Source organism: Brassica napus, unplaced genomic scaffold (assembly GCF_020379485.1).
Source record: "Brassica napus cultivar Da-Ae unplaced genomic scaffold, Da-Ae ScsIHWf_2547;HRSCAF=3291, whole genome shotgun sequence".
Lineage (NCBI taxonomy): Eukaryota > Viridiplantae > Streptophyta > Magnoliopsida > Brassicales > Brassicaceae > Brassica > Brassica napus.
The window spans coordinates 11,484-24,004 of NW_026015863.1; the positions used below are offsets into that span (position 1 = coordinate 11,484).

The 12,521-nt window shown below is 34.9% G+C and overlaps 1 protein-coding gene and 1 long non-coding RNA gene across 11 annotated transcripts; both read right to left on the bottom strand.

Moving 5' to 3' along the window:
* Window positions 1-282: 282 nt before the first annotated feature.
* Window positions 283-2,405, bottom strand: LOC111213702 (phosphatidate cytidylyltransferase, mitochondrial). 10 transcript variants are annotated; one of them, XM_048773595.1, is made up of 10 exons: window positions 2,067-2,405; window positions 1,954-2,010; window positions 1,801-1,863; window positions 1,660-1,728; window positions 1,499-1,588; window positions 1,311-1,418; window positions 1,163-1,240; window positions 934-1,053; window positions 740-845; window positions 283-667 (listed from the first exon to the last, which is right to left on the bottom strand). In XM_048773595.1, the coding sequence occupies exons 1-10, from the start codon at window positions 2,172-2,174 to the stop codon at window positions 477-479; spliced, it is 990 nt and encodes a 329-aa protein (XP_048629552.1). In that variant the 5' UTR covers window positions 2,175-2,405; the 3' UTR covers window positions 283-476. The 10 variants fall into 10 exon arrangements, with proteins under 10 accessions (XP_048629552.1, XP_022571235.1, XP_022571237.1 ...); XM_022715514.2 differs by having other exon boundaries at window positions 1,499-1,591; window positions 1,801-1,844; window positions 1,950-2,010; window positions 2,067-2,404; XM_022715516.2 differs by lacking the exon at window positions 1,954-2,010 and adding an exon at window positions 1,950-1,953 and having other exon boundaries at window positions 1,499-1,591; window positions 1,801-1,844; window positions 2,067-2,403.
* A 1,379-nt stretch (window positions 2,406-3,784) lies between these two features.
* LOC125601410 lies at window positions 3,785-10,522 on the bottom strand. Its single transcript, XR_007334236.1, has 4 exons — window positions 10,291-10,522; window positions 10,038-10,211; window positions 9,906-9,968; window positions 3,785-8,341 (listed from the first exon to the last, which is right to left on the bottom strand). It is a non-coding gene; the product is annotated as an uncharacterized LOC125601410 (long non-coding RNA).
* Between the last annotated feature and the right edge of the window lie 1,999 nt (window positions 10,523-12,521).

The following is a 12,521-nucleotide window of genomic DNA, read 5'->3' on the forward strand; positions in this document are numbered from 1 at the left end:
ACATTTAATTATGTCAAAATCAGTGTTACCCACTTAATTTTATACTGAAATATAGCTATTCAGCCGATAAGCCCTAATATAAACTAATAATTTTTACCAAAAAAAAATATAAACTAATAATATATGAAGCAAACAAAATAATTCAATTTTCAAAACTTTGCAAAATATGCTTTATCAATACATGATTTAAAAATATATTTAACTAACTAAAGATTGATTGAACTAACTAATTGTATAGTTGTAGCTATAGACGGGCTTCATTTCTTTTGTGCGAGTAGCAAGTAAGAACATAAAAATGATAAAATGATAGATGTGTTTGCTTCTATATTTCTCTCATCTATGACATCAGAAGACATAACCATCAACACAAAAAGAAGAGTTGGTACTTAGAAAAAGAAAGAAAGAAAGAAGAAAGAATGATCAACTAATAGTGGCAAGATCTACTTTCTTCAACTAAAAGTTGATCTAAAACTCTTTCATGACCGAGAATTCCAAGCTTTGCGCATTTTCTGTGAAAGATACACAGTTGCATTAATAGCACCAGCAGCCAAGAAGCCAGACACAGCCTGTCTTGCGCTTGAAACCATTACCCTTCGCTTCATTACCTTCTCCATACATTTCGCAGCTTCTTCTCTTGAACCTATACAAACTTCCCTTGAAACTCTACCTGTACCATTTCAACCATCAATTACTATCCCTCCATTTCGTTTTATATAACTAGAGAGAGCAGAGTTGATACCGGTCTCACTCAAGATTTTCTTTTCCCCAAGTAACTTCCTCATTTGGCTTCTTACTGATGCAGGAAGAGAAGAGACCAGTGAGCGTGATGATGAAAGGCTAGAGTCCTGTCCACAAGTTGGTATCAGAACAATGACTGACAGAATCTCAAGACTGAGCCAACCATATATGTATATAGCTCTGAACTGTGTGTACCTGAACTAAATTAGTTTCAGCAGATGAGAATCTCAGTAAGTTTTTGGTCTCGCACTCTTCAAGCAAAGGCTTATACATTGACTGGAAAAGATCAAACTGCCCCTTTACAATCTTGTTCACCTAAAAGACACGAGATTGATTGAACTAATGGATCAGAAATCTGTTCATCCGAACAAGTTATATTAACACATGTTATGACAAATGTGAACAGGACAAGGTTTTCTCTCACTTTATTAGTGTCCTCTGCAAAAAGCATTCGCAAGTCTCCCATGTAAGAAAGGCTGCATATTTTGGCGTATAGATCTTCCTGCATAAGAGTTGTGTTAGTGTAGAGCCTCATAAAACTTGATTTGAGCGCTGAACAAAAACTCTTTAACCTCGGTGAATTTTGAAGGCAAGAGAAGAAGGGCTGCAGATACTGCGGCTCTCTTATTAACAGAGTTCACGTCTTCTTGTATGTCCAGATTATCAACAAGCAAATGAACCTGCAACCAAGAGGCAATACTTGCCTATTACATACATCTCACAATCCTTGCACGGTGAGAAGACCAAGCAAATGACATACGGGTTTTTGTAAACGGCCACTCAAGTAGAATCTGTTCCAGTCCAGTATGTCCTGTACCAGGTCATTCATCCGAACAACCCCATACTTGAGCTTCTGCAAGTAAAAAAATGGCTTCAAATGAAATAGACAACAAAACTAGAATGCTACAGGAGGTTCTTTACCCTGTCGTTCCAACTGACAAAAGGGTTGAAGTGAACTCCAACACCTACTTTATCTGCAACTTGCGTAATCTGTGAAAAGAGTGTGTGTTCATTCATTGTTTACTTAAAAAGCAACGGAAGAGTATGTGTGAGAAAGCATACCAGCCTAGCTCCACCAAGGTGAACCATCCATGAAGCATAGTGATCTGAATTCATTTTCAGATTCTTGATTCACAAACAATAGTTAAAAATCCGCCAGCCTATAATCTATCTACTGAAAGTGTTTCTTGAGTAGAGAGAGAGAGACTCACTCACCTGAGAGTGCCATTGCATGGGATCAGAAACGCCAAGGATGTAGTCCACCATTTTAGACTGCATGTCAATCAATCAGAAAGTGGAAATGCTCACAGGATATGAAATAAAAATACCTTATCTTGGTTATTTGGGTGCAGCGTTGAACCGTAAACACAACAGAAATCCACAGGGGGAAGAACCGTTAAGAGGCTAGCTAGCTCTTCTCTTTCACTAGTTTCCATTTCCAAACTAAATTCACCACAGATGGTAAACTAATCTGTTTCGTTGACCAACCTTGGCGAACTGCAGGTCCACGCTCAAATAATCGGATTTAAAAAAAAAAAAAAAAAAAACTAAATATTTTGCTTATTTCAATCCGTAAATCGAATAATCTACTTAAAGATCTATCAAGTTTGGGGCCAAAAAAACATCAAGAAAAACGAAGAAAATTGCTCTCAAGGCCATCAAAATCAGTCAGCTGTCGCGTATTATATATAGTTGCAGAGAAACCAAAAAACCAAAAAAAACCTAAGGAAGAAGAGGAACCGTAAATGACGATTCTACCCCCACATTAAGAAAATAACAAAATAAAGTTTAATAAAACAATCTGAGCTTCGAAGCCAGGTTCCTGAATTAGGTGAGAATCACTTTAACCACTAGACCAAGCCATCCTTCTTTTATCAATTTTCAAATATGTCACATATAACCAAACACAAATCGCCGATTAATCTAGTATAATCCCCGATTAATTGATTCGGCGCTAGGTCCTATCCGACCGCACGCGTTACGCCTAGCGAGTTTCCCAACAGGGATATATTCTTCCCAATTCGATGAACCGGTCATTACTTGTACAATCATTCTACAATTTTTAACTACTAATTTGGCTCACACAACAAACAAAAAAAGGGTAAGATGTGAGAAAGCAAATTAAGCTATTTTCACAAGTGGTTCTAGACATTCGAGATCATGATTTCAATTAAGCAAAGGTGGTTCTGTAGCATACGAAACTATAGGTTTATCAATAAATTGTGCTCTGAGATCAAAACCCTTAGGAAAAAGAGATATAAAATCAAACAAGAGGAAGACGAACGCGAAACTGATTGTTGATCTGAGACGACAAGTGAAGAAACTATACCTGCAAGCGACTGAAGGAAGGCGGCGTAGAGCGAATACGAACAACTAACTAACGCCATTCAAAGCTTGAAGCTCTCTTAAACCCAAAGACAAAAAAAGCTTTCTTCTTTGCCCCCAAGCGAAGTCTTTTTTTTCTTTAGTTCGGGCCCAAAAGATCGTTTTTTTTTAAATACAAAATGTGTATAATTCCTAATTTCTTTTGACAACTCAAATTAATTAATCTTTACAAGATTATTGGAAGATGAATTTGTGTAGAGTTTGTGAATTTTAAGAATTGATAGATTTTCAAAAGTTATGTAGATTGTGAAAATTTATATACATCGACTTATAAAATTTGATCATAATTTTTTTAAACTAGTATAAATTTTCATGATTCTGTATTACCTCTTTTCTATCATTCTTTTTGTAAACTAAATATTATAATTGATTTATTTTCTAAATCATATAGCATGATTATTTATTTTTCTTTTAAATTAAAATGAAAATAATAGTGATATATACAGTGATATATACAAAATTGGACAATTTTCTGAAATGTCAATTTTTAAGTTCTTGTCACAAAAAACATTGAAAGAGAAAAATGACCAAAAATGTTATTAAAAGGGCAAAAGACTATTTTATTCTTTTCTCTATAGATATATAAGTAAAAAAAAATTCTTTATAATTTCGGATTATATGTTTTCAAATTCGAACTTTTTATATTAAAAACTGTTAATATTTATAGATGTAATTATTAATATTTATATTTAAAAATGATAATAATTATAAAAATAATTATATATTTAAAAATGTAAAAGTATATTAATGTAATGAATTATTGTTTTAGACATATAAGTTGGATTTAAAGTGCAATAGATATTTGGTAAGAATAATTATTTTATTTTCTAGTTTTTTTATCACATGGATTTTGAAAATCACATGCATACATATGATATTTTGAAAGTTGAGTCTTAAGAGTAAAAATAAATATAATTCATCTTTCAATAATAGTAGGTTTAGTTAGAATTAAAGAATCAATAATAACTAAAAAATTTGAATAACAAGAGGTTTGAATAGATTTTGAATATTCTTAAACCAATAACAATGGATTCTAAGACTTTTGAAATCCAAGAACAAATAACAATGGGATCTCAAAATTTTCAAAGTTCATGAGAATTCACTTACCAATAACCCCCTAAGGGCATATCCGATCTCACTCTATTTTCTACACTAAACTCTATTACAGAGTAAAATCTTCTCCAACCATACTCTATATTTTACTCTAAAATAGTGTAACTCTATTTCTTACTCTATATTTAGAGTAACTCTATTTTTTACTAGATTATAAAGTGAAACTTTTTTATTTATACTTTTATTCTTTAATCTTTAATCTTTTTATTTTGAAATTGTTAGTGTAATTTACTTATGCAAACAACACATTATGTTCAACACAATATATACACAGGTTTGGAACTTATTTTATTATCCAAAGAAAACAAGTACTATAATTAAAAATAAGCAGCATAACATAAAATTAAAATTATAGATAATAATGACTTTATGTTCTGGTAAATTTCTTCTAGATCCACCAAAATTGTTAAAATATTATCCAAATGATAATATTACGATTGGATAGTTTCTTGTTCGATTTATAAAAATTAAAGATAAAGAATCTCATTACGCATTCGAAATTTGTTAATTGATCATTTGTGGAAAATATACACTAATGGTGATGTTTAAGTTAAAATGTATTACGTTTTTAATATAAGTAATGTAAATTTTAATATAATAAATGTTTGATATAAATATATAATTTATTAAAACTTCATTAAAAACAAAATATATGAGATCAATTTGTAAATTTTGTAAGTAAAATGTATTAGTCATAAAATAAAATAAAGAATATATTTAATAATATTCTTTTTTAAAGTCAAATATAGAGTAAATCATTGGAGAGAAATTCTACTCTATTTTAGAGTTGATTTTAGAGTGAAAACTATTTTTTTTTAGAGTGAAAACTATTCTAAAATAGAATAAATCATCGGAGATGGTCTAAACAGAAACTTCAGTTTTCTTTAAGAAAGTAATTTGTCACTATAATTTATCTAAAAATGAACCCACATGAAGAATGCCACAAATTTTTCATTTTTGACGTATGAGCCACATCATGGAGCATGTCTATTCGTTATTTTTTAAGACCATGTGGCCGGGCTGAGAGTTGATTATATTGGCCTTTTATCATAAGGTTAGTTTTTTTTTTTGTCAACTGAATTTCTATTAAAGGAAACATGAGTCCAACAGGCTTGCAAGAGATAAAGGGCTAAGGGCTATTACAACAGTCGAAGTCCAAACAGAGATACAGATAATTAAAATTTTACAGCCCATATGAAAGCCGACTCAGATACCCTAACAAGACACATGTTTTTCATTAAGTTTATTGAAGAGACACGTATGTAGGACACGCGTGTATCATGCGGAGCACACCGGAGACGCCTCTCTGCCACCGCTCACGGTTGTCGGACTTCATCTCTTATCCTTCAGTCTAACCTCCTTCTGATGTGTACCCTTCACCAAGACCTCCTCCGCCTTTTGCCGTCGCATGTAGATTGGAATATCCTCCATCTCCAGATGTTAATCCGGGAAGTGCTCGATCAGACCAAAAGTAGACCCTATGTTGGACCGTTCAGTGACACCAACCTCTGCTGAATCACCTTTGAAGCGATCGAGATTAATCCATCATTCTTCTCATCCTTTCCGTAAAAAAAGCTTCACCCATTTCCGATTTCCGGCGAGCTTGAAGCCGATGAAGACTGATTTCTGCGGGAAAGAAATCAAAGCATAACCTTCGAGAGATAAATTCCATCACAAACAAACAGGATTTTGATTTAATAAATACGAAAGAGGAATAAGAAACCGGATTAGATCCGAAATTTATTTTTCAATCTCAATAAGACATGAGAATCCATAACCCGTTGATTGAAATTGAAAACCCACACCAAAAAACTCGCCAAGCGAAACAAAGATTATTCTAAAGGAAAACGTAAATCGCCAAAGCGAAGAACAAAATCCGATAATCGGAACTAAAGATTCGATCAAGATGATCGAAATATTTTACAAACCAAAAAATCTTTCATCCCTTCATCTCTCTGTGAAATATCCAGAGAGTGAGAACATAGAGAAGAGAGAGAAAGTTTTTTATTCCGATGTACTAAGAGCATCTTTATAGGTGAAACCCACTTAGGGTTGCTTAGTGATTTTTTAAATATTAAAGTGTAGTTAAAGGGTATTGTTAAGGGACCTTTAATTTAAGTGGTTTATTGGTAGTTGCTTAATTAGAGGTTGTTAAAAAAAAATATTGAACATGATTTTTTTTAAGATATTTTTTTTATTTTTAAACAAAGTTAAACATAACATTTTAAACATAGATTTGAAAATTAAAAAATAACAACAAAGATTACTAAAATAAACGTTAATAATTTCAAAGATGCATCGAAACTCAGTTGTTGTCTTGATCACGTCCAAATTTACGCCATATGTGTTCAACCAAATCACCTTTCAGTTGTTGATGCGCTTGTCTATCACGAATTCTTGTTCAAACACCCATCTGATTGGCGAGATTTGTAGGGATTTCTGTAGAATATGTGAAATCGACATGTGAGCTTTTGCTGCCTTCTCCTTGTTGGAAATTTGAAACATCATATTGAGTGTCTTCATCTCATTCGTTTTCCACTATCATATTATGGAGTATGATATATGCTCTCATAATCTTTCCAATCTTGACTTTATCCCAACAAAGTGCTGGATTTTTAACAATGGCAAATCGAGCTTGCAAGACTCCGAAAGCACGCTCGACATCTTTTCGGGCAGCTTCTTGACGCTGAGCAAATAACACTGCTTTCGGCTCTTGTGGAATTGGAATATCTTGGATAAAAGTTGCCCATTTCGGATAAATACCATCGGTGAGATAGTAAGCCATATCATACTCTCTTCCGTTGACGGAGAAATTCACTTGCGGAGCTCGACCATTTATTATGTCATCAAAAACATGTGAGCGATCAAGAACATTGATATAATTTAAAGTACCTGGAGGTCCAAAAAACGCATGCCATATTTAGAGATCATATGAAGCAACCGCCTCTAAAACGATTGTCGGTTTTCCCGAACCACGAGAATATTGTCCTTTCCAGGCGGTAGGACGCGGTAGGACAATTCTTCCACTCCCAATGCATACAATCGATGCTTCCTATCATCCAGGGAAATCCACGAAGCTCTCCAATATGAAGTAGATGTTGAAGATCATTCGGTGTTGGTCTTCTTAGGTACTCATCGCCGAACAAATATATTATTGCTTCCACGAAATTTTCCACACATAACCGAGTAGTGGTTGCACCGAGCCTGAGGTATTCGTCGACCGCATCTAGCGCAGAACCATATACCAACACACGAATAGCTGCTGTACACTTTTGAAGTGGGGAGAGACCAAGCCTTCCGGTAACGTCTTCCTTTTGATGAAAAAAACGAACTTCATTGGAGAGGCGATGAACAATATGCATGAACAATGACTTGTTCATTCTAAATCGTCGTCGGAATAGGTTTTCTGGATATGTAGGAGTGTCACTGAAATAATCATTCCATAACCAGAGATGGCCTTCTTCGTGATTTCGTTCGATATAAACTCTTGGTTTTCTTGTCTTCATTTCTTCTTCTTGATCACCATAAAAATTGCACAAATTCTCAAATGTTTGATCGAAAGTTTGATCTAAATATTGATCGAACGCTTCATCAAATGAATCATCGAAATTGTTATTTGAAGAAGAAGCCATGAGTGTGATTATGAGAGGTTTGATTTAAGAGAGAGAATGGTGTGTGAATGTGTTTGTGATCAATTTATTTTAGAAAGATAAAGGAGAGAAGAACATGAATATAGAGAAAGAGAATGGTGAGAAAGAGAATGGTGAGAATGAGAATGCTCGTTTGCCAATAATATAGAGAAAGAATATGGTGTGTGATTACTTTACACATTCATGTACACAATCAAACCCGTGATGAAAAAAAATACAAATCCGACACCACCTATCTCTACTCTCCTCAACCACAAACCCGTGATGCTAGAATACAAAACCTTTCATTTCCTTTTACAGTTGTGACAGCTACAAAACAAGTACAAGACAAGCACCTATCTCTACTCTAGTGACAAGTACAAGACAACCCACCAGCTATCTCTACATCTCGTGACAAGTAGAAGACAACCCACCAGCTAGCTCTACATCTCGTGACCTCTCTCAACAACTCTCACCTGCATTAATAAGAACAAGAAAAACATTTCTATCAGGACAAGAACATTTTTACAGGACAAGAACAACAACATTTATATCATCACAAGAAGAAGAACAAGTATATCATAACATCATTTCAGAAACAAGAACATTAAACAAGAACATTAACTTAGAACAAGAAACTGAACTACAAACACAAACAACAAACAGAACATGAAACATAACTTAACAACAACAAAAGTACTAGAAACAGAACTTCAAAACAAGAATAAGAACTCGAAACAGAACTACATAGACATCAAGTCATTTACTACCACAAATCATTTATCGGCTTCTTCTTGAGGGTTTCTTCATACTCGGGAAGGGGTTCTTTTTTCCCAATGAGACTGTTAAGCAGACTCAGCTGAGACAACCTTTCTTTCCTGTCCAAATATGCCTGTCTCATTGTCCACATACTCTGAAACTTTTTAAGATCACCATCCGAAACCACCGTCTTCTGACAAGCTTTCTTTGCGGCCTTCACACCAGGGGGACGCTTGTTCTCTGTTGCTTGAGAACTCTCTGAATCTCCCCCGTCCTCACACTTCCTCTTCTTCAAGATCCCATCATTTTTTGCAGTAGCCAACTCGCACCACTTCTGGTCGTGCCGCAGCTCCTTCCAAGCGTTTTCAAGATTAAACCTCGTCTTGTAGTTGTTGTAAAATATCTGATGAGCTAGCTTGAGGACATCATTTTCGTTCTGGCCACTTGTTTTTTTCCTAGTAGCTGCTTCATACGCTCCACAGAACTTGGAGACGAGGTCATTGATCCTATGCCATCGATGCTTGCAGTGATTATGGTCTCGTTCTTTGCAGCCAGCAAGCAGAGGACTTGCTGCAAAGTAAGCAGCAATCATTTTCCAAAAACCGTTGGATTTTTGCTCGTTGCCGACCACAGGATCCTTGCTCGTGTTTAACCACGAGCTAATCAAGACTACATCATCCGTTGGTGTCCACTTTCGACGTTCTTGGCGCTGAGGACCACTGTCTCCATCACAGTTTGGAGGATCAGTTCCTATACTACCAGGAAGTGGTTGTGATGAAGATAGATCACCACTATCTTCATTGTTACCAAAGGGAATTGTTTGTTGACTGAGTAGTTCAACAAAGTTTGAGTGAGCAGAAAATGGATAAGAATCCATTTCGGAAGAGAGGCAGAAGAGAATGCAAAAAGAAACTGAAGACAAAGGAGAGAGAAAGCTTTTTTTATAAACTGAAGACAGAGGAGAGGAAGTGAGAAGACAGAGGAGAGGGGAAGCTTTTTTATAAACTGAAGAACGAAGCATTGATCACAACCAAGCTGTCCGACTGGACATTTATCTAACACAATCAACACAACACACAATTGATTTCTATCTACCAAAACCAAAGCTATTTATTACCAAATCCAACCGTAATGTAACATCAACTGTGATCTAACATTAAGCAGTCATAATTGCTAAGCAGTCATAATTACCAAACCTAACCGTAATCTATTTATTACAAAACCTAATACTAACCACTAACTAGTACAATGCTTTAAACAGAGCAAGGAGATAGGTTTTACCTCTATGATGAATCGTTGGCCCTTTGTGTGAAGAACATGTGTGATGCGTCTTGAGCAAAACACCTAAACACAAAAAAAAAAAATTGAAGATTTATATACTAAAATTGACGAGGAACAAGCATCAAAGTATACCTTAACCCACAGAGACACAATCTCTCTCGGACAGCTTCTTGATCAATCCAGCTCAAGGCAAAACAGACACAAGCAAATCAAAACAAAAAATCAGAATTTTTTTCTTTCAATTTCACAATTCACAATTAACACAAAGACAAAATGTACCTGAATCATTCCTCTTGATCAATCCCACTAAAAAAAATATCAAAGCAAATCAGAGGATTTATTAACATTCACGATGAAGAATCTAAAGACATGCATGCATCTTTACCTTTCGATTCGGCTCAACCGCAACAGTATCCGGTATAGAACGTGTCAGAGAGCCGCCGATAGAGAGATATATCACCGTTTCTCGCCGTTTCTCGCCGTTTTTCGCTGTTTTCCAAGGTCGAGAAGAGCCACCGATAGAAAGGTCGTGGTTTTCTTTTGTCGCCGAGCTACACCAATAGAGCTCTCGCCGTTCCGTCGATAAAAGCCACAAAGAGGGAGAGAATCGCCATCGAATCGCCATGCCCCCGAGAGAGAGAAGAGAAACGGAAAGAGAGAAAGCAGAAAAGAAAAGAAAAAAAAATAACCAGGGTTGTCTTTCTCCTCGGCCCAGTAGCAACGCGACACCTGGCTCGAAGGCACGGTGCCTTCACGCCCTAAATTAAGGCACGCCCCATCCTTTAATCACCATTTTTTTCTTTAATTTAATTACTTTTTTATGTTAACAACCCACTTTAGCAACACCTATAAACGTGCTCTAAAGCTTGTAAGGTTAGTTTTTAATTCACATCTTTATCACCTTAAATAGATGTCAATTTCTTTCTTTCTTTTAAAAATTTAACTATTTTTCTCGGGATTATAACGTGCCCATATGTACTAGTTTGTGGGAGCAACAACAGACTACGAGCATCATCAACCACTCTCGAACGACTCACCATTTCCATGCCTTTGTTATCCATCACATGGACCACACGGTCCCCCTGTGGTTAAACTTAAAACCGTTTATAAATGATTTTTTTCTCACTAAGATAAACATTGCAAAAAAAAAATTGCAATGAAATATGTACTTAAACCAGTGTTTTGAAAACTGGACCAGCCCGACCGTAAATCATCGAAGAAGTCGAGTCTGATCGAGTTTAAAACATGGATCTGAGAAAAATTGGTAAAATTGAATAAAAACAGGTAAAACCGGTGATCTGGGTCAACTTCAAAACCTGATTCTAAAAAATCAACATATAATTAATATGTTTTCAGTTGTAATTAAATTTCATATTTCATAATTGATGTTTTGAATATCATTATTTAATTTATTTTTATGTAGTTATTTTCTTAAGAAATAGTGTAAAAATATTCTCATAAACTATTATGGTTTTGTCATATTCACAAATTTAAAACTTTAGTTGAAAGAATAAATAAATATAGTAATTTAAAGGTCAATCATTTGATTTTTATCAATTTTAATTTACACAGTATTCTCTTGTTTAATGTATATATAGTTGGATTTATGTTTATTTATTGAAGAACAAACGACTTAGAATGAAAGAATAAACAATAAAAAAATGAGGATTAGGAAAGCTAACATCACAACTTCAGTTGCATTCACGTTATCATATTTTGGACACATCAATGAGGTCATCCCTCTGTTCAATTTAGGTTGGCAATCACTACATGCAATTTTATAACATCTAGAGTCCCACACAACGTTATCAATGGTGGCTATGCAGAGTTAAAAAGTCCGCCTACAATTAGAAAAGAGTAAGCATTGTACGTACTATGCCCTTTTTCTCCTCCTCTGAATGTCCGAGGTACTATTTATATAGTCTTACAAAGTTGGTCATGTTGCCCTTTCCTCCGTAGATTCATATCTTCCTCTTCCATCCGATCTATCCTTATCTATTCAGATTCGAGTTTTTCTCTTTATCTAAAATCTCCCATTATCCTATTTTCTTCCTTATTCTTCCCCAAGTAAACATTCACCAAGATTGTGGCACTTTATGCTTTGCGTCATAGATGGGCTGCATCAGTATACATTGAAACAAAATCCTTCTATTTTTTCAGGTTTTATATCTTTAATATATATATATATTAAAGTGAGTTTGAGATGGACTGAAAATAAACACACCAAACCATAATATATACTGATTAACCAAAAAATATCTATTTCTACAACTGTGTTTGAAGCCTAATGCAATCTTTGTGTCTTTCTGTCGTCATATACATATTCAACTCCACAAAATTACAAAGATCTTTTGTCTTTACGTGAGATATGTGGTTTATATATATGACTGTGGTTATAATACATATGCTATAAACCTGTATCAAGGTACCCGTTGCTGCCTCCGGAACTTCTCTAGTTATAATACATATGCTATAAACCTGTATCTTCTACTTATCCTCAGTCAACCGGATGGCAGCTGAAGCCGGAAGCACAAGCTAAGGATGTATCATAGGTGTGGTAAGACAGTCAGCTCTGGTATGACTGGTTGACTGAACTTGGGCCTCTAATCAGTCTTC

Bases quoted from the DNA above. Each gene is read 5' to 3' on its own strand.
- LOC111213702 (XM_022715513.2), bottom strand. From the start codon at position 2,174: ATGGAAACTAGTGAAAGAGAAGAGCTAGCTAGCCTCTTAACGGTTCTT. The intron at 2,011-2,066 runs GTATTTTTATTT...ATTGACATGCAG, and splicing joins ACCCAAATAACCAAGATAAG to TCTAAAATGGTGGACTACAT. The intron at 1,729-1,800 runs GTATGCTTTCTC...CTCTTTTCACAG, and splicing joins ACCTTGGTGGAGCTAGGCTG to ATTACGCAAGTTGCAGATAA.